At 41.1% G+C, this 26977-nt stretch overlaps 2 protein-coding genes across 8 annotated transcripts in view; both read right to left on the bottom strand.

Moving 5' to 3' along the window:
* The window catches only part of LOC129859387 (phosphatidate phosphatase LPIN2-like), a 49699-nt gene extending 32501 nt beyond the window's left edge, over positions 1 to 17198 (bottom strand). Inside the window, exon 1 of the mRNA XM_055929114.1 lies at positions 17095 to 17198. The gene's annotated coding sequence lies outside the window, so the exon portion shown is untranslated. The remainder of the gene's footprint in view (positions 1 to 17094) is intronic.
* Positions 17199 to 17296: 98 nt separating this feature from the next.
* Positions 17297 to 26977, bottom strand: part of LOC129859385 (myomesin-1-like) — a 36778-nt gene continuing 27097 nt past the window's right edge. For 4 of the 7 annotated variants that reach the window (XM_055929105.1, XM_055929106.1, XM_055929107.1 and 1 more), the window contains 8 exons: positions 26418 to 26523; positions 25963 to 26126; positions 25789 to 25825; positions 23573 to 23595; positions 23349 to 23404; positions 22822 to 23037; positions 19987 to 20137; positions 17297 to 19472 (listed from right to left, as the gene is read on the bottom strand). In XM_055929105.1, coding sequence (XP_055785080.1) covers positions 19219 to 19472; positions 19987 to 20137; positions 22822 to 23037; positions 23349 to 23404; positions 23573 to 23595; positions 25789 to 25825; positions 25963 to 26126; positions 26418 to 26523 — 1007 coding nt within the window. In that variant the 3' untranslated portion in view covers positions 17297 to 19218. Of the gene's footprint in view, positions 19473 to 19986; positions 20138 to 21733; positions 23038 to 23348; positions 23405 to 23572; positions 23596 to 25788; positions 25826 to 25962; positions 26127 to 26417; positions 26524 to 26977 lie in introns of those variants that run through there. The other 3 variants (XM_055929108.1, XM_055929110.1, XM_055929111.1) reach the window with 1 other exon arrangement.

The following is a 26977-nucleotide window of genomic DNA, read 5'->3' as shown; positions in this document are numbered from 1 at the left end:
ATCCAACCTGACAGAGCTTGAGAGGATCTGCAGAGAAGAATGGGAGAAACTCCCCAAATAGGTGTGCCAAGCTTGTAGTGTCATTCCCAAGAAGTCTCGATGCTGTAATAGCTGCCAAAGGTGCTTTAACAAAGTACTGAGTAAAGGGTCTGAATACTTATGTAAATGTGATATGTATATATTTAAATATAATCCATTTTAGAATAAGGCTGTAATGTAACAAAATGTGGAAAAAGTCTAGCGGTCTGAATACTTTCCGAAGGCACTGTATATACTGTATAATTGCCAGAACAGCTTCATTACGCCTTGGCATAGATTCTACAGGTGGACTTAAACCATGCCAGAAAACTTTACCCCACACCTTAACATATACTTTGTATCCCTTGGGTGGGGGCTATGATTTCTTAATCCGGCCCTGCATGGAGCCCTGCACTTAACGTTGGTGAAGGCCTAAATAAGTGAGCAGAAAGGCATTGAAATATATCAACATTTGCAGGGAGGGATTGACAAGTCAATGAAAATACACTGTAGGGGCCTATAAGGTCATCCTGTTTCCTGACATTCCCATAATAGTCACACAATTTGCCATCTGTGTAACTCTAATGACCTGATGGCACTTTTGTTGTTGGTAACAACAGCCTCAGAAAATATTTAGTTTTATCTGCTGCCCCAAACAGTTTAAAGTCAAAGGCTTAGCAGTCCCCTCGTGGCTGCAGCCCGAGCACAGATTACTGCTGCCTACAGCATGGAGGTCAGTTATAGGCTGTCCCAAAGAGCACCCTATTCCCTATGGTTTCTGGTCAAAAGTATTGCACTGTGTAGGGAATAGGGTGCCATTTGGGACAGACACATAAACAGGGCAACAGTACCACAGTGGCACTTATAAAGCTCTTTTGTTTGGGGCGGATTTTGCTGATCTTGATGCTTTTGGGCCCATTCATTCCCATGTTCCACTGTAGCAGAGTGAGCTGATGGATGGAGAAAACAAATGGATGAAGAACACAATTGAATTGTACTGCATCAACTACAGTTTGGGATGTATCGTTAAGGTCAATGATGTATATAAATCCTGGATTGCTGATGCTATGTTTTGACCATTGAGAGGCTATGAACCCACATGTCAGCTCCCAGTAGGAGCAGTCCTCCATAGGAATTAATGGAATTCTACAGTATTTCAAAAAAATGTTTCAAGGACAAAATTATATGTATTCAAGTATTTTGTTTGTTTGTTGTAGTGGGGACAGTAACATTAGTCATCTAACAAAAATGTATAGGCCATTTTTTATTTGTATGTTTAGCTCCCAATATAATTTAAAAGTATGCATTAAGGTGTCTGTAATAAAATAAATGTGGCAAAAAAATTATGGGGGAGTGCCAAGATGAAGGCAAATGGCTTCAACACAGAAAACAAACAATACCTTAAAACAGCGATTCCCAAACTTTTTCACTCAGGGCCCCCCTTCCAGCATTGGGGAACATCCCGCGCACCCCATGCGTGCGCACACACACCACATCTACTTCTATGGGCACAAGCACTGTTCACGATACAAACTGTTCACACCACTCTTGTTGGTTGAGAGAATTTAGCAAGTTTAAAGCTTATTTCTTGCAATTCCACACATTTTGTCATAGGGTGGAAAGAAAATGTTGCAATTTTAAACCAAATTTTCTTGCAATTCTATACATTTTGCCATGTATAATGTGTATTCGTGTGATAGGAGGAACTGATGATGCACTACCCAATTTCAAAATTGCAACTTGTGCATTCTACTATTACAACCTGCCAACTGAGGGTGAGCACCACAGGTTGGGAACCACTGCCTTCAAACATCCATAAATGTAAAATTCTTGTGCAATTTATATATATAGGCTACATTGAGGTTGTTATTTAATTATTTTAGGCTATCTGGCATGAGTGTATAAGCCTAAGCTTTAGGGCCTAACTGTACGCTCGCCAAAAAGCCGACATGCCAATTGCCAAATGCTTTGGGAGTGGGCAGAAAAATCTTTCCAAGGAGGCAGAAAGGACAATGTCAGAGTTTAATTCAATAACAAAAAATCTGCAAAATGGAGAGTTGAAAATAAAGAGAAGGGAGGGCCTGAAAAGTAATGTTTGATTAGGTGGTAAAAGAGGATGATAGCAGTGTTATTTGTGATGATTTTGAGGTGCTATATGAATTTGACAGTCACAAGATGGGGACTTCAAGTAGACCTATGGCACGTCAAGGGAACTAATGTTCAGATGGGTTAAATGGAAACTTAAATCTGGACACTTACTGTAGGTCTATAACCTCTCACATAACCATAATAATAACTCCTGCAGAATTAAGCATTTCTTGCAGGAAATTATACACCAAATGTATGTTACATTTTCAACTCGGGAAGAGGAGTGGAGAAATATGATTTCTTTCAGCATTTTAAGAGAATGTGAATGTGCAGTTAGATACCGTCTGTAGAAGTGTTGTTATCTTAATCAGCATCATAAAAACTGATAGTATTTTAACCACACCAAAACTCTTTCCATTTTTGTTGTTGTTTAGCCTCTTGCATTTTCTATTGGGTCCCAGGGCCGGATTAATGCAGAGGCTTACCAAGGCCGAAGCCCCTGGGCCCAGGCCCATGGGGGGCCCAAGAGGCAGCAAAATAAATAAACTCAGCAAACTTAACATGTGTACATTTTTGTATGAACATAACAAGATTCAACAACTGAGACATAAACTGAACAAGTTCCATAGACATGTGACTAACAGAAATCAAATAATGTGTCCCTGAACAAAGGGGGAGGGGGGTCAAAATCAAAAGTAACAGCTGTATTAAGTACAGCAGGGCATCTCCTCTTCATGGACTGCACCAGATTTGCCAGTGCTTGCTGTGAGATGTTACCCCACTCTCCCACCACTCTCCGATCCAACAGGTCCCAGACGTGCTCAATGAGATTGAGATCCGGGCTCTTCGCTGGCCATGGCAGAACACTGACGTTCCTGTCTTGCAGGAAATCACACACGGAACGAGCAGTATGGCTGGTGGCATTGTCATGCTGGAGGGTCATGTCAGGATGAGCCTGCAGGAAGGGTACCACATGAGGGAGGAGGATGTCTTCCCTGTAACGCACAGCGTTGAGATTGCCTGCAATGACAACAAGCTCAGTCCGATGATGCCGTGACACACCGCCCCAGACCATTACGGGCCCTCCACCTCCAAATCGATCCCGCTCCAGAGTACAGGCCTCGGTGTAACGCTTATTCCTTTGACAATAAACGCGAATCCGACCATCGCCCCTGATGAGACAAAACTGCGACTCGTCAGTGAAGAGTACATTTTGCCACTCCTGCCTGGTCCAGCGACGGTGGGTGCCCATAGGCGACGTTGTTGCCGGTGATGTCTGGTGAGGACCTGCCTTACAACAGGCCTCAAGCCCTCAGTCCAGCCTCTCTTAGCCTATTGCGGACAGTCTGAGCACTGATGGAGGGATTGTGCGTTCCTGGTGTAACTCGGGCAGTTGGTGTTGCCATTCTGTACCTGTCTCGCAGGTTCTGATTAGAGGTCGACCGATTAATCAGAATGGCCGATTAATTAGGAACGATTTGAAGTTTTCATAACAATCGGAAATCGGTATTTTTGGACACCGATTTGACAGTTTTTTTTACACCTTTATTTATCCTTTATTTAACTAGGCAAGTCAGTTAAGAACACATTCTTATTTTCAATGACGGCCTAGGAACGGTGGGTTAACTGCCTTGTTCAGGGGCAGAATGACAGATCTTTACCTTGTCAGCTCGGGGATTCAATCTTGCAACCTTACAGTTAACTAGTCCAACGCTCTAACCACCTGATTACATTGCACTCCACGAGGAGACTGCCTGTTACACGAATGCAGTAAGAATACAAGGTAAGTTGCTAGCTATCATTAAACTTATCTTATAAAAAACAATCAATCAATCATAATCACTCGTTAACTACACATGGTTGATGATATTACTAGTTTATCTAGCGTGTCCTGCGTTGCATATAATCATGCGGTGCGTATTCGCGAAAAAGGACTGTCTTGCTCCAATGTGTACCTAACCATAAACATCAATGCCTTTCTTAAAATCAATACACAAGTATATATTTTTAAACCTGCATATCTAGTTAATTTTACCAGCAAACCTGGCTCGTTGCGAACTCTGTGAAGACTATTTCTTCCTAACAAAAACAGCCAACTTCGCCAAACGGGGGATGATTTAACAAAAGCGCATTTGGGAAAAAAGCACAATCGTTGCACGACTGTACCTAACCATAAACATCAATGCCTTTCTTAAAATCAATAGACAGAAGTATATATTTTTAAACCTGCATATTTTGCTAAAAGAAATCCAGGTTAGCAGGCAATATTAACCAGGTGAAATTGTGTCACTTCTCTCGCGTTCATTGCACGCAGAGTCAGTGTATATGCAACAGTTTGGGCTGCCCAATTTGCCAGACTTTTATGTAATTATGACATAACATTGAAGGTTGTGCAATGTGACAGGAATATTTAGACTTATGGATGCCACCCATTAGATAAAATACAGAACGGTTCCGTATTTCACTGAAAGAATAAACGTTTTGTTTTCGAAATGATAGTTTCCGTATTCGACCATATTAATGACCAAAGGCTCATATTTCTGTGTGTTATTATGTTATAATTAAGTCAATGATTTGATATTTGATAGAGCAGTCTGACTGAGCGATGGTAGGCAGCAGCAGGCTCGTAAGCATTCATTCAAACAGCACTTTCGTGCGTTTGCCAGCAGCTCTTCGCAATTCTTCAAGCATTGCGCTGTTTATGACTTCAAGCCTATCAACTTCCGAGATTAGGCTGGTGTAACCGATGTGAAATGGCTAGCTAGTTAGCGGGGTGCGCGCTAATAGCGTTTCAAACGTCACTCGCTCTGAGACTTGGAGTGGTTGTTCCCCTTGCAAAGGGCCGCGGATTTTGTGGAGCGATGGGTAACGCTGCTTCGAGGGTGGCTGTTGTCGATGTGTTCCTGGTTCGAGCCCAGGTAGGGGCGAGGAGAGGGACGGAAGCTATACTGTTACACTGGCAATACTATAGCGCCTATAAGAACATCCAATCGTCAAAGGTATATGAAATACAAATCGTATAGAGAGAAATTGACCTATAATTCCTATAATAACTACAACCTACCTGGGAATATTGAAGACTCCTGTTAAAAGAAACCACCAGCTTTCATATGTTCTCATGTTCTGAGCAAGGAACTTAAACGTTAGCTTTTTTACATGGCACATATTGCACTTTTACTTTCTTCTCCAACACTTTGTTTTTGCATTATTTAAACCAAATTGAACATGTTTCATTTTATTTTAGGCTAAATTGATTTTATTGATGTATTATATTAAGTTAAAATAAGTGTTCATTCAGTATTGTTGTATTTGTCATTATTACAAAAAAAAACAAAAAAAGTAAACCGGCCGATTAATCGGTATCAGCATTTCTTGGGCCTCCAACAATCGGTATCGGTATCGGCGTTGAAAAATCATAATCGGTCGGCCTCTAGTTTGGATGTACCGATCCTGTGCAGGTGTTGTTACACGTGGTCTGCCACTGCGAGGACGACCAGCTGCCTATCCTGTCTCCCTGTAGCGCTGTCTTAGGCGTCTCGTAGTACGGACATTGTAATTTATTGACCTGGCCACATCTGCAATCCTGGTCATATCTGCAATTCCTCCTTGCAGCATGCCTAAGGCACATTCATGCAGATGAGCAAGGACCCTGTGCATCTTTCTTTAGTTTTTTTCAGAGTCAGTAGAAAGGCCTCTTTAGTGTCCTAAGTTTTCATAACTGTGACCATAATTGCCTACCGTCTGTAAGCTGTTAGAGTCTTAACGACTGTTCAACAGGTGCATGTTCATTAATTGTTTATGGTTCACTGAAAAAGCATGGGAAAAGCATGGGAAACGCTTTACAATGAAGATTTGTGACGTTATTTTGATTTTTAACAAATTATCTTTGAAAGACAGGGTCCTGAAAAAGGGACATTTCTTTTTTGCTGAGTTTAAATATACAGTTGAAGTCGGAAGTTTACACACACTTAGGTTGGAGTCATTAAAACTTGTTTTTCAACCACTCCACAAAAAGATGCTGGAGGAAACAGGTACAAAAGTATCTATATCCACAGTAAAACGAGTCTAATATCGACATAACCTGAAAGGCCGCTCAGCAAGGAAGAAGCCACTGCTCCAAAACCGCCATAAAAAAGTCAGACTACGGTTTGCAACTGCACATGGGGACAAAGATCGTACTTTTTGGAGATATGTCCTCTGGTCTGATGAAATAAAAATAGAACTGTTTGGCCATAATGACCATCCTTATGTTTGGAGGAAAAAGGGTTGCTAGCCGAAGAACACCATCCCAAGCGTGAAGCATGGGGGTGGCAGCATCATGTTGTGGGGGTGCTTTGCTGAAGGAGGGACTGGTGCACTTCACAAAATAGATGGCATTTTGAAGAAAGAAAAATACGTGGTTATATTGATGCAACATCTCAAGACATCAGTCAGGAAGTCAAAGCCCAAGCAAACTTCCAAAGTTGTGACAAAATGGCTTAAGAACAACAAAGTCAAGGTATTGGAGTGGCCATCACAAAGCCCTGACCTCAATCCTATAGTAAATTTGTGGGCAGAACTGAAAAAGCGTGTGTGAGCAAGGAGGGCTACAAACCTGACTCAGTTACACCAGCTGTCGGGAGGAATGGGCCAAAATTCACTCAACTTATTGTGGGAAGCTTGTGGAAGGATACCCGAAACATTTGACCCAAGTTAAACAATTTAAAGGCAATGCTACCAAATACAAATTGAGTGACCCACTGGGAATGTGATGAAATAAATAAAAGTTGAAATAAATAATTCTATCTGCTATTATTCTGACATTTCACATTAAAATAAAGTGGAGATCCTAACTGACCAAAGATAGGGAATTTTTACTAGGATTAAATGTCAGGAACTGTGAAACTGATTTTAAATGTATTTGGCTAAGGTGTATGCAAACTTCCGACTTCAACTGTATATATACTTTCTATATACAGTACCAGTGAAAAGTTTGTACACACCTACTCATTCAAGGGTTTTTCTTTATTTTCTACATTGTAGACTAATAGTGAAGACATCAAAACTATGAAATAACACATTGGGAATCATGTAGTAACCAAAAAACGGTTAAACAAATCAAAATATATTTTAGTTTCTTCAAAGTAGCCACCCTTTGCCTTGATGACAGCTTTGCATACTCCTAGCATTCTCTCAACCAGCTTCACCTGGAATGCTTTTCCAACAGTCTTGAAGGAGTTCCCACACATGCTGAGCACTTGTTGGCTGCTTTTCCTTCACTCTGCAGTCCAACTCATCCCAAACCATCTCGATTGGGTTGAGGTTGGGTGATTGTGAATGCCAGGTCATAAGATGCAACACTCCATCAATCTCCATGGTCAAATAGCCCTTACGCAGCCTGGGGGTGTGTTTTGGGTCATTGTCCTGTTGAAAAACAAATGATAGTCCCACTAAGCGCAAACAAGATGGGATGGCATATCGCTGCAGAATGCTATGGTAGCCATGCTGGTTAAGTGTGCCGTGGATTCTAAAGTCACTGACAGTGTCACCAGCAAAGCACCATCACACCTCCTCCTCCATGCTTCACGGTGGGAACCACACATGCATAGAGCATCCGTTCACCTACCCTGCATCTCACAAAGACACGACGGTTGAAACCAAAAATCTCACATTTGGACTCATCAGACAAAAATAACAGATTTCTACTGGTCTAATGTCCATTACTCGTATTTCTTGGCCCAAGCAAGTCTCTTCTTATTGGTATCCTTTAGTAGTGGTTTCTTTGCAGCAATTCGACCATGAAGGCCTGATTCACGCAGTCTCCTCTGAACAGTTGATGTTGAGATGTGTCTGTTACTTGAACTCTGTGAAGCATTTATTTGGGGTGCAATCTGAGGTGCGGTTAACTCTAATGAACTTATCCTCTGCAGCAGAGGTAACTCTGACTCTGCCTTTCCTGTGGCGGTCCACATGAGAGCCAGTTTCATCATAGTGCTTGATGGTTTTTGCGACTGCACTTGAAGAAACTTTCAAAGTTCTTGAAATTCCTGTCTTAAAGTATGATGGACTGTCATTTCGCTTTGCTTATTTGAGCTGTTCTTGCCATAACATGGACTTGGTCTTTTACCAAATAGGGTGATCTTCTGTATACCACCTCTACCTTGTCACAACACAACTGATTGTCTCAAACCCATTCAGAAGGAAAGAAATTCCACAAATCAACTTTTAACAAGGCGACCTGTTAATTGAAATGCATTCCAGGTGACTACCTCATGAAGCTGGTTGAGAGCATGCCAAGAATGTGCAAAGCTGTCATCAAGGCAAATGGTGGCTACTTTGAAGAATCTCAAATATAAATATATTTTGATTTGTTAAACACTTTTTTGGTTTCTACAGTACATGACTCCATACACATTATTTCATAGTTTTGATGTCTTCAATATTATTCTACAATGTATATAGTATTAAAAATAAAGAAAAACCATTGAATGAGTAGGTGTCCAAACTTTTAAACTGGTACTGTATATATAATATATACAGTATATATTATATATGTAGTATATATTTTAGATTTTTTTCACTGCAACAGCCAACCACAGGAAGACTCTCAATGAGTGTAGGCAGCCTGCTGCTACCTGCTGCCGCTCTGGTAAACATCAGATGGTGGAGGAGAGGAGGTAGGGGGACCATGTGGGTAACTGGGGGACCCCACCTTGATTGGGTAACTGGAAATATTCACTACATGGTCAATAGCATGTGGACACCTGCTCGTCGAACATCTCATTCCAAAATCCTCGGCATTAATATGGAGTTGGTCCCCCCTTTACTGCTATAACAGCCTCCACTATTCTGGGAAGGCTTTCCAGTAGATTCTGGAACATTTCTGTGGGGACTTGCTTCCATTCAGCCACAAGAGCATTAGTGAGGTCGGGAACTAATGTTGGGCGATTAGGCCTGGCTCCCAGTCGGCGTTTCAATTCATCCCAAAGGTGTTCCATGGGTTTGAGGTCAGGGCTCTGTGCAGGCCAGTCAAGTTCTTCCAAACCAATCTCGACAAACCATTTCTATATGGACTTCGCTTTGTGCACGGGGGCATTGTCATGCTGAAACAGGAAAGGGCCTTCCCCAAACTGTTGCCACAAAGTTGGAAGCACAGAATTGCCTAGAATGTCATTGATATTGTAACAGCCCCAGACCATTATTCCTCCTCCACCAAACTTTACAGTTGACACTATGCATTCGGGCAGGTAGCCTTCTCCTGGCATCCTCTAAACCCAGATATGTCTGTTGGACTGCCAGATGGTGAAGCGTGATTCATCACTCCAGAGAACGCGTTTCCACTGCTCCGGAGTCCAATGGCAGCGAGGTTTACACTACTCCAGCCGACGCTTGGCATTGCGCATGGTGATCTTAGGCTTGTGTGCGGCTGCTCGGCCATGGTCACCCATTTTATGAGGCTGTCGACAAACAGTTATTGTGCTGACGTTGCTTCCAGAGGCAGTTTGGAACTTGGTAGTTGTCACGATCGTCTTGAGGATAATGAGTGGACCAAGGCGCAGCGTGTGAAAAATACATCTTCTTTTATTTGGAAGACAAAAACAAACGAAAACAAAACAACAAACATGAAGCTATAAAAGACTAAGTGCTAACATGCAACATAGACATAGACAATTACCCACAATCACCTAAAGCCTATGGCTGCCTTAAATATGGCTCCCAATCAGAGACAACAATTAACAGCTGTCTCTGATTGAGAACCAAACCAGGCAACCATAGACTTTCCTAAACCTCTACACTGAACACAACCCCATACACTCTACAAAACACCCCAAACAATACACACACCCTAAACTAGACAAAACACACAAACATCCCCCATGTCACACCCTGACCTAACTAAACTAATAAAGAAAATCAATATAACAAAGGCCAGGGTGTGACAGTAGTGAGTGTTGTAACCGAGGACAGACGGTTTTTACGCGTTACAAGCTTCAGCATTCGGCAGTCCAGTTCTGTGAACTTGTGCGGCCAACCACTTCGCAGCTGCGCCGTTGTTGCTCCTAGACGTTTCCACTTCACAATAACAGCACTTACACCTCCCGCGCAGCGGTCTAAGGCGCTAGAGACATCACTACAGCTCCAGGTTTGATCCCGGGCTGTGTCACAGCCGGCAGCGATCAGGAGACCCATGAGTCGGCGCACAATTGGCCTTGCGTCGTCCGGGTTAGGGGAGGGTTTGGCCGGCTGGGATACCCTTGTCCTATCACGCTCTAGCGAGTCCTTGTGGCGGCCGGGCGCATGCATGCTGTCTTCGGGTTAAGCTAGCTGGGCGGAATTTGACGAACTGACTTGTTGGAAAGGTGGCATCCTATGACGGTGCCACGTTGAAAGTCACTGAGCTCTTCAGTATGGGCTTTTCTACTGCTAATGTTTGTCTATGCAGATTGCATGGCGGTGTGCTCGATTTTATACACCTGTCAGCACTAACTTGAAGGGGTGTCCCCATCCTTTTGGCCATGTAGTGTATAAAAAAAGATTGTGCCTATTTAATGCAACCCGTGTCGTTACTAGATCACAAAGCAGCATTAACTGAACTAAACTTTTAGAAATGACAAGTTAACTTTCTCATCCATAGCCTAAAAATGCATCTCAAGTGCAAATACACTGTTTAGCTTACATCTGCAGGCTGGAGGACATTTAGGACGTATTCTACTGCAGATCGCTAAAATAATGATTATGATGACACCTCAATTCAAATATTATGGCAACACTATTCCAAAGACAGACATGTTGAAATATCTTCACGCCTAGAACAAAAACCTCCAGTCTTTTGTCATAACTGTCAATTTATTGCGGGAAAAACAATTGTTTGGAAAAAACGAATCCCGTCCGAATCCTACTCTGGAATAACGGGCATTCTGGGGTGATAATTACATAGCCAACATTCTCTAGTAATACTAGTCCAGTGCGAATTAGGGCATGGCTTCATCTTCATCATTAGGTGAGTCAGTGTGCCACTGGAAATTGTATTTAGTAGCCTACTGTAGCTTATGATATACACTGAGTGTACAAAACATTAAGGACGTGCTCTTTCCATGACATATACTGACCAGGTGAATCTCGGTGAACAGTATGATCCCTTATTGATATCACATGTTTAAGCCTTGAGACAATTGAGACATGGATTGCATATGTGTGCCATTCAGATGGTGAATGGCAAGACAAAGGATTTAAGTGCCTTTGAACGGTGTATGGTAGTAGGTGCCAGGCGTACCGGTTTGTTTCAAGAACTGCAATGCTGCTGGGGTTTTCACTCTCAACAGTTTCCCCGTGTGTATCAAGAAAGGTCTACCACCCAAAGGACAGCCAGCCAACTTGACACAACTGTGGGAGGCATTGGAGTCAACATGGGCCAGCATCCTTGTGGAACGCTTCCGACACCTTGTAGAGTCCATGCCCCGACGAATTGAGGCTGTTCTGAATGCAAAAGGGGAGGTGCAACTCAATATTAGGAAGGTGTCCTTAATGTTTTTTTACACTCAGTGTATATACTGTATACATATTGCCTCCTAATATTGTACGATCAGTGTATCGCTTCATTGGCCTGGGCTATTGTTTGTTTGAATTCAAGACCAGATTGATTTCAGTTTGTCAGTGTCAGAGTAGCCACTAATTTCGGTCATTTCTGTGGTATTAAAAAAGATTCAGCTAATGTCTTCTGTCATGTAAATGACACAGAATTGCATGAAATGCAAAAATAATGTTATTAAAAAAACAAAGCTCTGGGGCCTATGATTTCTTAATGTCTTTGCTCCGCGAAAGAAGCAGAGATGAAAACTTTACTGATGTCAACTAGATTGAAGCATTCATTTTACCAATTGATGATATTATTTTGGTGAGCAAGGGGTTTTCTAGTCTTCTAGGCCAACATAGAGTATAATAACAGAAGAGAAGCTGCATGTATCTAATTATAGTCAAGTTGACTAACAAATAGCCTACCAAAAAATCCTGCACCCCCTGCCCCAAAAATATTTCTGCTGTCTCTGACTGTAGCATACAGTACATCTATTTTCTAGATTAGCTGGTTAGTCAGGAGCCTCAGATTTTCACTTTATCATGTAGTCGGGCAGTTGTGGATAGGTTATTAGCAATTGCGGGTTGGTACGGATGAACAAACAGCTGATCCGTTCACCACTAACACACACACAGTTGAGGTCATTGCCAAGGTATGTCTCCAAAATTAAATCTTTGTATGTGCAGTGTTTCGCCTAGGATTTTTTTTTGCAGTGACTGCAAGGGAAGAGTGAGGGGTGCATTGCTACTAGCGTAAGCGCAATGAAACGCTAGCTGTTCCCATAGACTTCCAGTCATTGAGCCAACGACTATCCATTTAAAAGCATGTCTCGGCAGAAATAAATATTTTTTGCAGGGGTGGCAACAATTTAGCGGTGGGCTACCACTGCTAAATGAAAAGAGTGGATACACTGGTGTGGTACAGAAAAGAAAAGAAAAAATCTTTACACCAAATGAAGGACACAGAATGCAGCAGAAATGCCTTCATAACTCCATAATAACAGGGTCGTTCAACGAAAAGAGTGCATTTTGATATTTGAAGTATAAATCGTGCGCGAATATTGCGTTTTCAAACCACTGTTATATCTATTTAATATAGACAACCTGGAGAATTCAATACATTTTCTAATAAAAGCTTGCTAAAGTTCCAAAATTCAGCATTTTGAATCCATTAACCCTGTGTCACTTCTAGGAAGATATTAACCCACTTAGTCCCAAAATGTTTTACCATAATTTTAAAGCACCAGTTATTTTGTTGCTTTGACAAAGCAATTTCTGAATATTAGAATATTACTATTTATTTATTTCATGTGATTCGTGACTCATTTACATCTGTCCATAATTTTAAGGTCAACCCTATAATTTTAATATGGTGAAACTATTCCTTTGAAAATATATTTTTTAAAGAAACATTGAACATCTAACAGTCAAATCAACGAGTAAAAGGAATAGTTCGACAATTGTTTTGCTATTTTCTAGTGATTTGTGGTGGAAAACTGAGCCGGTTGAGCATAACACGTCAACCCTGTTCCCCATAGATAGACAGGCTAGAAATGTTGAAACAATTTCATTTTTTTTGTGAAGCTTGCATTCAATTGCCACTCCCTGTTGCACACAACAAGCTTCCATTCCCCCTGTCACAAGGGGATCTGTGGCTGATTTAAGAAGAAATCGTCAACCCTGTTACGGTCACTCCTGTTATGGTCACTCCTGTTACGGTCACCCCTGTTACGGTTACCCCTGTTGCGGTTACCCCTGTTGCGGTTACCCCTGTTGCGGTTACCCCTGATACCTTTTTGGGCACTTAATAGGAACTTACTATAGTCATTTTTTTTAAACCACTTGAGATGGGAAAAAATATTTTTTGTTGAACATGTGCTCTTTATGACAGAATGTTAAAATTAGGTAAAATCAAAAGTTCTTTGGGACCAAGTTACACTTCTCAAAAGGCACTGAATTGGTGGAATGACCCAACAATATTCAAGCACCTTACATGGACAACTTCTTATGAACTTTTCAAGCTGCATACCAGTGCCCTGGACTTTGAACCCAAAGTAAATCTCCAACAGAAGCACATTTCCACATCACTTGTGGAAAGAAACAGTTACTACCAATAGGTTACAGCATTATGTGACTCTGAAAAAAGTACAAATGAAATATATGAGAAACCTGATGTTGCTCACAATTTTTTATAAAAATATAATCCATCCATCTGATAAACTACAAAAACAAACATTTCTGATAAAGTACTGTATAAGTAAACTCATTCAAAAAATATGCACCACAACGTACTCTCTTTTTGCAGACTAATGAGGGAATCCCAACTCACCAGAGTCCAGGAGGACTTTGTGTCCTGGAGATGTGAGTCCTGGTTCTCCACTGAGTCTCTTGGACCAGGGCACCATACTGAGAGGTCCATTGCTCTCTCCCCGGGGCCCAAGGCCTGTTCACCTCAGAGGGGATAGCACTGTACTCTGAGCCCAGGCGGTCTCTACTCACTCTGCCCCTCTCCTCCTGACTCTGCCACCCTCCACCCAGCCTGTGCCATGCACCGGTCCAGAGCCCCTGTGGCCTTTGCTCCCCTCTAAGCCAACACAAACCCTATGAAGGAAATTTACCCCAGACCTGAGCCTTAAAACACTTACATACCCATTTGAGGGCTTTGACCCACCATGGTGAGCTCAAAGCAGGCACTAGAAAGCAAAATGTCAAAATGTGCGAAGACTCATAAACAACCTTTAGGAGACCTAAATTGTATGAAACAAGAGTCTTTGAAGAAATTCATCAGACTTGTGTGTAAGGTCATACTAAATTAAATTACACCCTTTAGCAACATGGCAAAACAGTACAATTCAGAAAAACGAGCAAAAGATGCTAGGTCTAAATGTCATTGGATGTTATTTTCTTCATAACTTGTGGTTAAGATCAAATAAATTATTCTCTGTTTTCAGTTAAATCAGATTGGTAATTAATGTAAAATATGCCCCATGATGCGTAGTTTGCCCTGCCATGGCCTGTTTGAATCAAAGCTGCAGTGGCAAACTCTTTTCATGGACAAAGCAGAAATTTCCAAAGAAGTTCAGATGACATGTCAGCCATGTTATAACTCTGGAGGATTCCGCTGGCTACACGTCCATTAGGTCTAGGTCAGAGACCTGCATGTAACCTACTACACTCACATTGACTAATTTAGACAGAAAAATGGCTGGTTTAGCACACAACTATTAAACTGACTGTACATATCTAGGCCTACATGGAAACATATAGCCTATTGGGTTTGTGATCTAATAATGCAGTAAGAAGTATGAGCCAGTTACAGTATGTAGAATTTCAGTAAAGCACACATCAAATCAAATTTGCTGAGGAAACTGACTAACTTTTTCATGCAGCCACAAAAGGAAACCACTACATTGCCTTGCAGAGCTCAGTTAATTTGAACTTTAGAATGGCACATACAGACACCAGATATGGTTTTGCTTTCATTTTGAATGTGTCACTTGCATGTGGAGGTATTTTTGTTATTGGACCCATGGGACTATATCCTTATTTGTGGATCAGAACTTGCTTACTGCACTGCTTAGGGGTCTGTTGCTGTCAACAACAATAAGCTCCTTCTACTGTACTCTATTGGGCATTTATGGTGTTTTATACCTAATAGTGTAATTAACACATTAATAATACTGTTATCTTACATCCAGACACATACAGCATATACTATTCAGTTACAGCTAGACACTGAGGGTAAAGACAAGTTTGCTCTGCCTTATCGACAGGCGTCGCTGTAGAAGACCTGTTATCATCCTTGACTCATTGGCCACTAAGATGGTTAGAGAGCACCTTGGCTAGCGGTAATCTTATTTACAAGATTAAAGTGCATATCTGGCTTTTCTTGACATTTGTGTACTGCTCCACATCAAAGTGCCTAGCAATGTGCTTTGCAAAGATTGTGTGTTCAGTTCAGGAGCCAATCCTATGGCAAAACATGCCATGAGCTGGGATTAAGTCGTTTTAAAGTCAACATGTGCACAACATCAAATAGTGGGTCACCAGTGGTATAAAGTACTTAAGTAAAAATACTTTCAAGTACTACTTAAGTAGTTTTGGGGGGTATCTGTACTTTACTTTACTATTTATATTTTTGACAACTTTTGCTTTCACTTCACTACATTCCTAAAGAAAATAATGTACTTTTTACTCCACACATTTTCTCTGACACCCAAAAGTACTCGTACATGTTGACAGGAAAATGTTGACAGGAAAACATGTTGACAGGAAAACACTTATCAAGAGAACATCCCTGGTCATCCCTACTGCTTCTGATCTGGCGGACTCACTACATGTTTTTTTTCTTCACTAGACACAAATGCATTAAGGCAGCACCCCGCATCTTTCTGATTTAGAGGGGTTTGGTTAAATGCCGAAGACACATTTCAGTTGAAGGCATTCAGTTGTACAACTGACTAGGTATCCCCCTTCCCTTCCCTTTGTTTGTAAATGATGTCTGTGCCCCTGTCTATCTGTCAATACAAATAAAAAAATTACATTGTGCTGTATGATTTGCTTAATATAAGGAATTTGAAATGGTTTATACCTTTACTTTTAATACTTAAGTACATTACACTTTTACTAAAGTAGTATTTTACTGGGTGACTTTCACTTTTACTTGTGTCATTTGCTGTTTAAGGTATCTTTACTTTTACTCAAGTATGACAATTTAGTACTTTGTTAACCACAGTGGGTCACCAACAAAAAAGTAAACAATAGACTATAGAGCAAATGCACCCCATGACATGACATTTGGCTGCAAGTAGCCTAGATGTTAGAGTGCGAATTCTTCAATTCAAGGGTTAAGTTACATTTCAATGGGTTTGTCTTCAATGCCAAATTGTCATTCAAGACAAACATTTCTTAAGTAAAAGCAAGCAACGTTGTATGTCTACTAAGCTTTGTGAGTAAGATTGTGTGATATTGTAGCTGTGGCTATAAACATTTACTGAAAGTATGCTATAATCCATTGCCACCCTAGCCACTCTTTGCATCCATAACGTCAGACAAACTAGAGGCAATCCTAACCTAAAGAACGGTGTATGTATAAATATGTGTATGTATGTATGTATATTTAATCACCCTACAATTTAGAGCTTGATGAGCGACAACTAAGCTGCTCATCAGAAGTCTTTAAAAAAAACGTTATTTATACTAGCTAGACCTAGCTTCTTACAGTAACAGTTTGTCGTATGCCTGCTGCGTTAGGTAAGGCTAAACCCGATAACGTTACTGTGTCGCCTAAGCTAACGTTACATATAGCTAGCCCAGTCAAACGTGAGATTCGCACTGAAGGCTCAATGAAAAACCTACTGTTTAAACCTACTGTTCGCAGAGAACTGCAGCTTATCAACTTTACCGGCGAGAGTAGCCTAGTACTTGAATACATACCGTTTGCAGACAGTCATTTGGCAGCCGGTGGCAGTTCACCTCAACTCGAGCCTCGACGTAGTTGGCTCATCTCGCGGCGGCGCTGTGATCTAACCATATGACCAAGCAAACGGTGCTTTCACGTGATACAATGTAACAGTTTCCATCTACTGGCATTTTACCCGTACAATGTATCAATTTGAGAAATTACACACAGACGCGCTTTTACAATCTAACCTTGTATTCTTTTTCATTATTATCACACCATATTGTGCAGGCCTACAGGCTACCAAACATAACATGACTCATTGTTTTCAATGCAGAGAAATGCGCAATTCAAACAATTATACCAGTGAAGAGAAGTGGCCCACGCAATCTCCTCGATAATCGTGTATGAATTACAAGCGTTCATTCATCAAGTGATATTAATTTAAATAAAAATAAACAAAAATAAAATGATGAACATTTTATTTGGTGGTCTAATTCTCTGTTCCATTTGGATGTTGCTTCCGAGCTAATTGGGTGAACTGAGTGACATGTTCTAATATTTGACCTTGCTGTGATTTTACTCTGCTCTGGTTAACTTCAGGTATTCACGTTTCGTTTGTCCCTCACTTCCTCTCTTGCGTATAGACCCATATCATTCCTTTGGTGACGTTGATTTATATAAGGGCTGTGCATGAGAAATTAATGTTTGTTCAAAAGTCGGTCAGTTGTGTATCCCTCAATACACATACTCCTGTTTTACATATGTCATTCCCAATCTCAGGTGTCTTAAAGTGGCCTATTACTGCATTATAATCAATCTTGAAGGCAAAAAAAATGCAAGCAATAACACCACCAAAGGTTAAAGATTTGAAGACTATGCAAATTATGCCTTTACATTCCTTTACTCTGTATTTTAATCTTCCTGCTCTTAAAGGCCAAATGCAGCCGTTTTTATATCAATATCAAATAATTTCTGGGTAACAATTAAGTACTTAACTGTAAAATATTTCCATTCAGCAAAGAAATTATACTGAACAAAAATATAAACTCAACATTAAACAATTTAAAAAATTGTACTGATTTACAGTTCATATTCAATTGAAATGAATTAATTAGGCCCTAATCTATGGATTTCACATGACTGGGCAGGAGTGCAGCAATGGGTGGGCCTGGGAGGGCATAGGCCCACCCACTTGGGAGCCAGGCCCACCCACTGGGGAGCCAGGCCTAGCCAACGAGAACAGGTTTTTCCCCACAAAAGGGCTTTTTTACAGACAGAAATACTCCTCAGTTTCATCAGCTGTCCAAATTCTCTAAAATGACATTGGAGGTTTCTTATGGTAGACAAATTAACATTCAATTCTCTGGCAACAGCTCTGATGGACATTCCTACAGTCAGATTGCTCCCTCAAAACTTGACAGATCTGTGGCATTTTAGAGTGGCCTTTTATTGTCCCCAGCACAAGGTGCACCTGTGTAATGATCATGCTGTTTAATCAGCTTCTTGATATGCCACACCTGTCAGTTGGATGGATTATTGTGGCCAAGGAGAAATGCTCACTAACAGGGATGTAAACACATTTGTGCACAACATTTGATAGAAATATGATTTTTGTGCATATGTACAATTACTGGGAGCTTTTTTTCAGCTCATGAAACATGGGACCAACACTATACATGTTGCATTTATATTTTTGTTCAGTATATTTCTCAAGCAAGAATTTCGCTAGGACTGCCTGGGGGTGGTCTGAGGGGGGAGGGGAAAACTGAAAACTAGCTGTTATTGGCAGGGAGGTTTGGAATTCTCTTTGTTACTGCTCTATTAAATTTACCGCATGTGGATGTCACAATGGAAAGCCGAAATGCCTGCTCATTCAAAGCTGCTGATTAGAAAGTCCTGTGTAGATTGTGTTTTCTAACAGAAACTATCAGGAAATTACACAGATCAAATTTTTTGAGTGTTAGTTTCATTAGTGGACATTTTGACAGCACTGGGCCTTTAAAGAAAAGGATGAGTGAATTACAATGTTGGGAGAAAAACAAGTATTCCAGTGTTGTTTCAGTGATGCTGAAAGACACACATCAGTCATGCAAGACGTGTAAACCACATCAAACTCCAAACTAACTATTTCACTTATGTAACCAACTTTCTGATCATCACTCGTCTTGATCGTTTTTTCCCTTGTTAATCTGTGGTTTCTCAGATGTGGGGACATCATCTGGCTTCACCTCATCTGCTGTAGTTGTGGGCTGCTGCAGGGTCTCCTGCTTGCCGACCCTGCTTGCAACAGCAGGGGCAGCCTTTTTCTTGTCTGTGGTTTTTGGCAAAGCATCAGTTTTGTCCTCCATCTTCTTTTCTTCTTTCTTCTTCCCCTCGTTTTCCTCTGGTGGCTTCTGGAGGATTACGGAATCTAAGGAAACACACACAGGTGAAGAAATTCACGAAGCTTCTTCTAGAGAAAGGACATTACTTATGTTTAACCACTGACTCAATCACAAGACTGCCCTTCCCATCACCAAAAAGTCCATCCAAAACAACTTCACTAATTTGGTGGTGAAGAAATCAACCTAACTAGATTTTCCCCCTAACCTCAATCATGACTTGTTGTGATAGTGCTTACACTTTTGACTCAAAAAGGATAAAGATGATGATGATGCTATCCGCTCCTTCTGAAGGTGATAAACTGACACATTGAAGTGAGATAAGTCCTAGTCTCTTGTGACAGACTTATGCCAGATCTGGGTTCATGGATTAGATAATTACTCTGTACACCGTTTTAACTTGGTAGTAAGTTTATATTTTTTTCATTGAGAAGTGTGGCCTAATTAAAGGTGTAGCCTAATATTTGTATTTGTTCATATTAAAAGCTTTTTTTGTGTTAAGTATTTTCTTGCACACATTATTGTGGACAGCTGTCCCCTCACCCTTTCTCTTTTGCATTTTCTTCCCAGTGACTGACTTCCTCCTCTCTGTTGGGGTGGTAGGTCTGCTTTTAGACCCAATGATCACGTTCCCATCAGCATCAGTCAAATAGGAGGTCACTCCCAAGTCCCCTTTGCCTTCTGTTACAGCCAACTGGCAAATGGAAAAGGTTTTAGGGTTTACACGCACGCGCACGCACACACAGGCGCACACACACATCATTTGCACACAGAATTCCCCTAGCTACTTTTAAAACTAGTCTTGCGAATAAAAAAGTTTAATTTCATCAAGCCTTCTTTAAAAAAAATGGTCTCTACTTCAAAGACATTGTTGGCATTTGAGATTACTTACCAGACTGCAAAGCTTTCCTAATGTGATTTATAGGCCAACAAATTAAACGTCACTAAAACGTCTTCTGAGAAGAGGGCTGCAAAAAACATGTCAACAGCAAATTTTGTTACAGGATCACATGGTATTATTGCTGGTGTAATAAGCTATTGATCATGTTTACTTGTGCATGGACAATTTTTTTGTATTAATGCTTTGCGGTTTAGTGTGTCTGAAAACAGAGAGCAGCATGTTTTACCACATAGAATAGCCTACTGCAAAGGAATAATACAACACTTGAGATACTGTAGGTGATTTGAACCTGGGCCTGTTTTCGTAAAGCATCTCAGATCAGTTTAGCCTCTTAGACTATAATGAATATGAACGATTGGGAACTGATTCTAAATCAGCACTCATACTCTCTATGAATATAGGCCCTGATATTCTTATTTCAGACCACTGGCTAACCCAATTCCTGGTCTCTCCACATGTTTGAGTTATGTGACAGGCTACTCTCATTATATTCTGGGGACTTAACCCATTGTTTGTTTTAATGTCATTGCGATCACATTGCCTGGGTCTAATGTCCATCTTTTCCAGTCAGTGAATCTAAAAATGGTGTCCCAGACTGGCACACACGCTAAATATATGACTAAGACTTTTCCCATTCAGCACCAATAACAAGCTCATGTGTGTGTGAGTTGCTGATAAGATGTTCCTTTCCATTATCATGAGGGCTTGGTGCACTGTTACGTCACATCATAAACCTATTTACTGCACTACTTTTGTCCAGGGCCCATAGATCTCTGGTTAAAAGTAGTGAACTATATAGGGAACAGGCTGCTATTTGGGACGCAGCTAATTTAATGTCCTACTAGTGGTGAATCCTTGATGAGAAAACATCTAATGAAGAAAAACATGGTGGGAGTCTGAGGGTGATTTGTGCTTACAAACACACAGTACAGAGAAATGTGATGGGAGGAAGGATGCTCAGTGGAGGTGTGTGTGGACAGAGTGCAGTTGGTTAAGTGTATTGAGAGACAACGCATATGGTACAAAGCAGCAGGGTTGTCAAGCTCAAATCCCCAAGGGCCACAGACCCAGGTCTAAATCAGCAACTTATTAAAAGGTAACACAAAAAAGAATCAGCAGGTGTGCGCGTCGTCAAGGAGTTGAGTTTGACTCCCCTGCGTAAGGGGAGAGGTGCTTGTGTATGTTCAGACTGAGGGATTGCATTGCTCCTTGGTGATAGATGCCTTCATGGTCTTCGGAGACAAGATGACCATCAGACAATATCAGACAAGTGACCAGGAGAGAATGGTGAACAGGAGACTGAAGCAGGAAGTGAAGAGTGGAGGAAGAGAATGGAGAGTGAAGAGTGGGGTGCCGTACAGAGGGAACAAAACACAGTGAGACAGAGGAGGAGGTGGTGAGGGAATACATGCTCCATTTTATTAGTCCTTCTCATGAGACATGGGAAAGAGGAAGTGATGTCATAATCATTACTGAGAGACAGAGGAAGTGATGTCATAATCACTACATAGTGGCAGAGGAAGTGATGTCATAATCATTACTGAGTGACAGAGGAAGTGATGTCCTAATCATTACTGAGTGACAGATGAAGGGATGTCATAATCACTGCATAGTGACAAAGTAAGTGACGTCATAATCACTACTAAGTGACAGGGGAAGTGATGTCATAAATCAGAGAAAGGGATGCCATAATCACGACAGCGGCAGAAGGAGTGATGTAATAACACTACTGAGTGACATATGTGGTGACATCATATTCAGTAAACAGTGATTGTGAATGAAAATGAAAAAACACAGGATCTGTTCAAATTCCACATAACAGAAGAAAAAAAAATCTTTCTCCGTGCTTATAGAGCATCTATTCACTTCCTTACTTTTTAAAACTCTTACATGGCAAATACAGTAATAAGCTTTGAGTAAGCTAACAAGGTTTTCAGCATCACAGTCCTTTTTAGACAATACTAGATGGCTAACCTTTTAGTTTTAAGTCTGTTGCAGTAAGTTCATTTGAATTAACAAACATTTGTCTTTACATGCCTTTTTAGTGTGTCAATACTTAGTCAAATATAGCAGAATATTGTAAAACATGGGGGAATTTTATAAATGTATAACTATACTCATCGTAGTGTCAAAATAAAGGATGATTGGACCTAAAGTATTGTGTTTATGTTTTTTGTAATTCTATAAGATAAAATGCTAAAACAGTTATTCTCAGATTTTTCTCTGAACCTTTGGGCATTTCATGCTCAGAGTAAAACGATACACCTTTTCAAACTAGAGTTAAATACTGTATAGACTACCATAAAAACCATCTCAAACCAATGCTCAGGACTCTGTATCCCTTCCATCTTTTTTCTTTGTCTTTTTCTATGTATTTTTATACATAATATTTACGCAAAGATTGAGGTCTCCCTTATTTCTTGCCGGCCTTCTTTCTTTCTCCCTTATTTCTTGCTGTCGGGGCTGAAGACACTTACGGTGAAGTCGGCGCTCTCTGTTCCGTACTTGTTCTTCACCAGGATGCTGTACTTGCCCGAGTCTGTCGTGTTCACCGTGGTGATGGTGAAGCTGGCGTACTTGCCCGCCTCGAGCTTCATAACGTAGTGGCCATCAGACACAATCTCCCTCTCGTTCTTCAGCCAGACGACCTCAGGCAGGGGTTCGCCCGAAATGTTACAGGTCAGATTCAGGGCCTGATGGAGAGAGACAAGATCACACATAATAAGGTGTGTCCGAAATGGCACCCTATACTGGCACCCTATTCCCTATATAGCATACTACTTTTGACCAGAGCCCTTCCTTATATAGTGTATGACTTTTGACCATAGCTCTGATTAAAAGTAGTGCACTAAATAGGGAATACTAGGGATACCATTTCAGATGCAGCAGTAGTAGTGTCATACATGATCAAGTCTGCAATACCTGAGTCCCATGTCAGTATGGGACCATGGACATACAGTACATATACAGACAGACAGATACAGATCCATCCAGACATGGTTACCTTTAACTCCTGTATGGTGACGACATCAGGCAGGCCTCCAGCCACGCGAGCACGATCTGGAACAAAGAGCACCAAATTAGACCACTGACCTCAGATCCGTTTGAAAATATCAGTACCCACTACAATACTGAGAGCAGCCCCCTCATCCCCATCTAATAACGTGTGTGTGTGTGTGTGTGTGTGTGTGTGTGTGTGTGTGTGTGTGTGTGTGTGTGTGTACTTACTTCTCTCTGCAATAGCTGCCGCTCTGAAAATGGAAGAGACAGAACAGAATGGAAGAACAAAGATAAGAGAAACACATCCAGAGAATGTATTTAGACTGGAGCCAGGAAGTGTGTCTACGTAAAGGCTTCATCTGTCTGCCCACTTCCCTATGCCCTTACTCAAAGCCTGTCAAAGCCCGTCAGAGATTGCTATATAAACATACATGCACAGAGAGAGTGGCTTGGCAGACAGAGAGGAACACCAAAAATAGCAATCACATGAAAGGAAGGATTGATGCAGAGTACCCAGCAAACCAAAACTGGTTCTGTGAATGTTCCCAGAACATTTCCTTTATTTGTGGGAATGGTGTTAGAACATTACCCCCAAAAGTTCTCGTAACACAACATGTGTCCAGTTGTGCTGATGATTATACAATGTTTCTATTAGGGTGCACAGAACATTCCTCTGATGTTGCAAGAATGTTAACAGAACATATTTTGTATGTTCTTTAAAAGTTCGCAAAACATTTCATTTAAAAGGTTTCTGAAATATCCTATTTAGGTTTTACCCAGCATTCCCTTTGGCACTTCAGCAAGACTTTATTCATATAAAAAAATCTGATTTATTGAATTTTCCATGTGGTCTATATGACATTTAATGACATTTCTACCTTTAGATTTTATGGCATTGAGAAAGTCAAGATGTCAGACAGGGGAGGTGATATAAATAATACTCTGAGCAAAAGAGAATGTTTTGGGATTTTCACCCACCAGACATTATTCCCCAAAGGTCTTAATGATGAAATGCCCATGCATGTTAAATTGTAAATGTGAACATGAATTAATGCGTATCACTTCAGATAATTTTTTATTTTTTATTAAACCTTTATTTAACTAGGCAAGTCAGTTAAGAAACATTCTTATTTACAATGACGGCCTAATTGGGCCAATTGTGCGCCGCCCTATGGGACTCCCAATCACGGCCGGTTGTGATACAGCCTGGATTAGATTAGGCTGACGTTTTTTTCTTGCACTGTACCCAATGATTTATGAAAACGTACTTATCCTCACTGTGGTTTTACAGACTTGTTTAATGCGTTTTATGTACACACATTGTTATATTTGTTAACACTTGCTTATTTTACAACCCCATTCGATGCATTGAACAGACGTGGGTGGAGCAATGTCTACATAAGGGTGAAAATTGTAAACACTCACAAAAGCTCTGACGAAGGCCTTGAGGCCGATACGTAAAGCTTAATGAAGAGCAGTGATACTAGCAAGAGCAGTGTGCGGGGTTTTTTTTTTTCCTCATGTGGTCTATATTAAAAAGGCACTTCATTTAATATAAAAGGCTTTTAAATTCAATACTAATGCACAATTCCTACTTAAAATATCAAAAGGCACTCTTTTTGTGGAATGGCCCTATTAACATTAGCAGAACATTCCAGTTTTCTCAGAACCACTTGTATTAAATCCAGACATAATTGCTGTCGTTTGTGACGGGAACGTTATCGTAACAATCATGTTATAACATCACACTATAACTTGATGAAAGTCTTGTGGGAATGTTCCCTGAATGTTATTTGGGATGTTTAGGAATGTTTCTGTAATGTTTTTTTCAGAACCTATTCAATTGAATCCAGACATAATTGCTGAAGTATGTTCAGGGAATGTTTTTGGAACCCATGTCATGTCACAGAACAGCCTTATGAGACCATTGTAGAGATATTCTCTGCTTGTTGTTATGGGTGTTCTAATTAACATATCCATCAACATTAGCAGATCGTTCCTGTAATGTTTGCTCAGAACCACTCCTATTGCTCCCTCATTTGGTTGCGGCAGTATGTTTTTAAGAACATTACTGGAACGTTGTGTTATTACATTGTGTTATCACACACACCTAATGAGAACATTATGTGGTCGTTTTTACACATGCTATGCACAACATTTTAGTGACTGTGAGGAGAACATTACAAGGATATTTCACTTCAAATATTTCCTGATAAAAAATATTTGGTGATCAAAAACATTCTTAGGATGTTTGTGGGACGTTTTCATCCCAATGTTAGCTCAAACCCTAACTAGAACTTCATGGGAATGTTAGCTAATGTCCTGGGAATGTTCCGGGTTTGCTGGGTACTTAATGGCATGCCACATCCACAACATGCAGAAGAGCTGGCTAATACAATGGGGGAAAAGGGTGTATAAATATCTACTAATTTGAGCTAACTTACTTGAGCCTCTGGAATTCTGCATATGCGTCATCAAATGCTGCAAGAAAAGAGGAGGTGAGTATACCTATCAAAGCATTGGTGAAGGAACGGGAGCCGCTTAATTCCATGTAGATGTCAAAATGATTGCACTATATAGGAAATAGGGTGCCATTTGGAACTCAACCGTAGTCTCACCCTGGCCAGACAGCTCTACAGTCCTCTTCAGACCGCCCTTTCCATCATGGAACTCGATGGCGTATTTGCCCTTGTCTTTCTCTGTGGGCTCTGTGATCTGTAGCCACAGCTGCTCTCCCACCACACCACTCTTAATGCGGTCTGTGAAGGCTATCGCTGAATCCCTATTAGAGAGAAAAACAGCTGACTGACACACACACATATAGGCTGCATCTCACAGGCGACACACACCTGACAGTTGAATGTACATGCAAACACACACGCACGCGCAAACACACACACGCACATTCAGGCACGCACACACGTGCGCACAAACATTCACACACACACACACATTCACACACACACACACACACACACACACACACACACACACACACACACACACACACACACACACACACACACACACACACACACACACACACACACACACACACACGGAGACTACACACTTGTGGTGCCAGGTGACCTGGAGCGCCTCGTTGTAGTAACTGACAAAGGAGTAGAGCCTGATGCCCTCGTCTGTGCTCTGGATCTTCAGTGCAGTGGAGGAGTTGGCTAGGGAACGTTACAGAGATGTTACACAGTCTAACATTACAGAGATGTTCCACAGTGCAACGTCACAGAGATGTTCCACAGTGCAACGTCACAGAGATGTTATACAGTACAACAACAGTCAGCAGCATACCACCCTGCATACCACTGCTGGCTTGCTTCTGAAGCTAAGCAGGGTTGGTCCTGGTCAGTCCCTGGATGGGAGACCAGATGCTGCTGGAAGTGGTGTTGGAGGGCCAGTAGGAGGCACTCTTTCCTCTGGTCTAAAAATAATATCCCAATGCCCCAGGGCAGTGATTGGGGACACTGCCCTGTGTAGGGTGCCGTCTTTCGGATGGGACGTTAAACGGGTGTCCTGACTCTCTGAGGTCGTTAAAGATCCCATGGCACTTATCGTAAGAGTAGGGGTGTTAACCCCGGTGTCCTGGCTAAATTCCCAATCTGGCTCTCATACCAT

This window comes from Salvelinus fontinalis, chromosome 7 (assembly GCF_029448725.1).
Source record: "Salvelinus fontinalis isolate EN_2023a chromosome 7, ASM2944872v1, whole genome shotgun sequence".
NCBI lineage: Eukaryota > Metazoa > Chordata > Actinopteri > Salmoniformes > Salmonidae > Salvelinus > Salvelinus fontinalis.
This window is presented reverse-complemented; position numbering and strand designations above follow the sequence as displayed.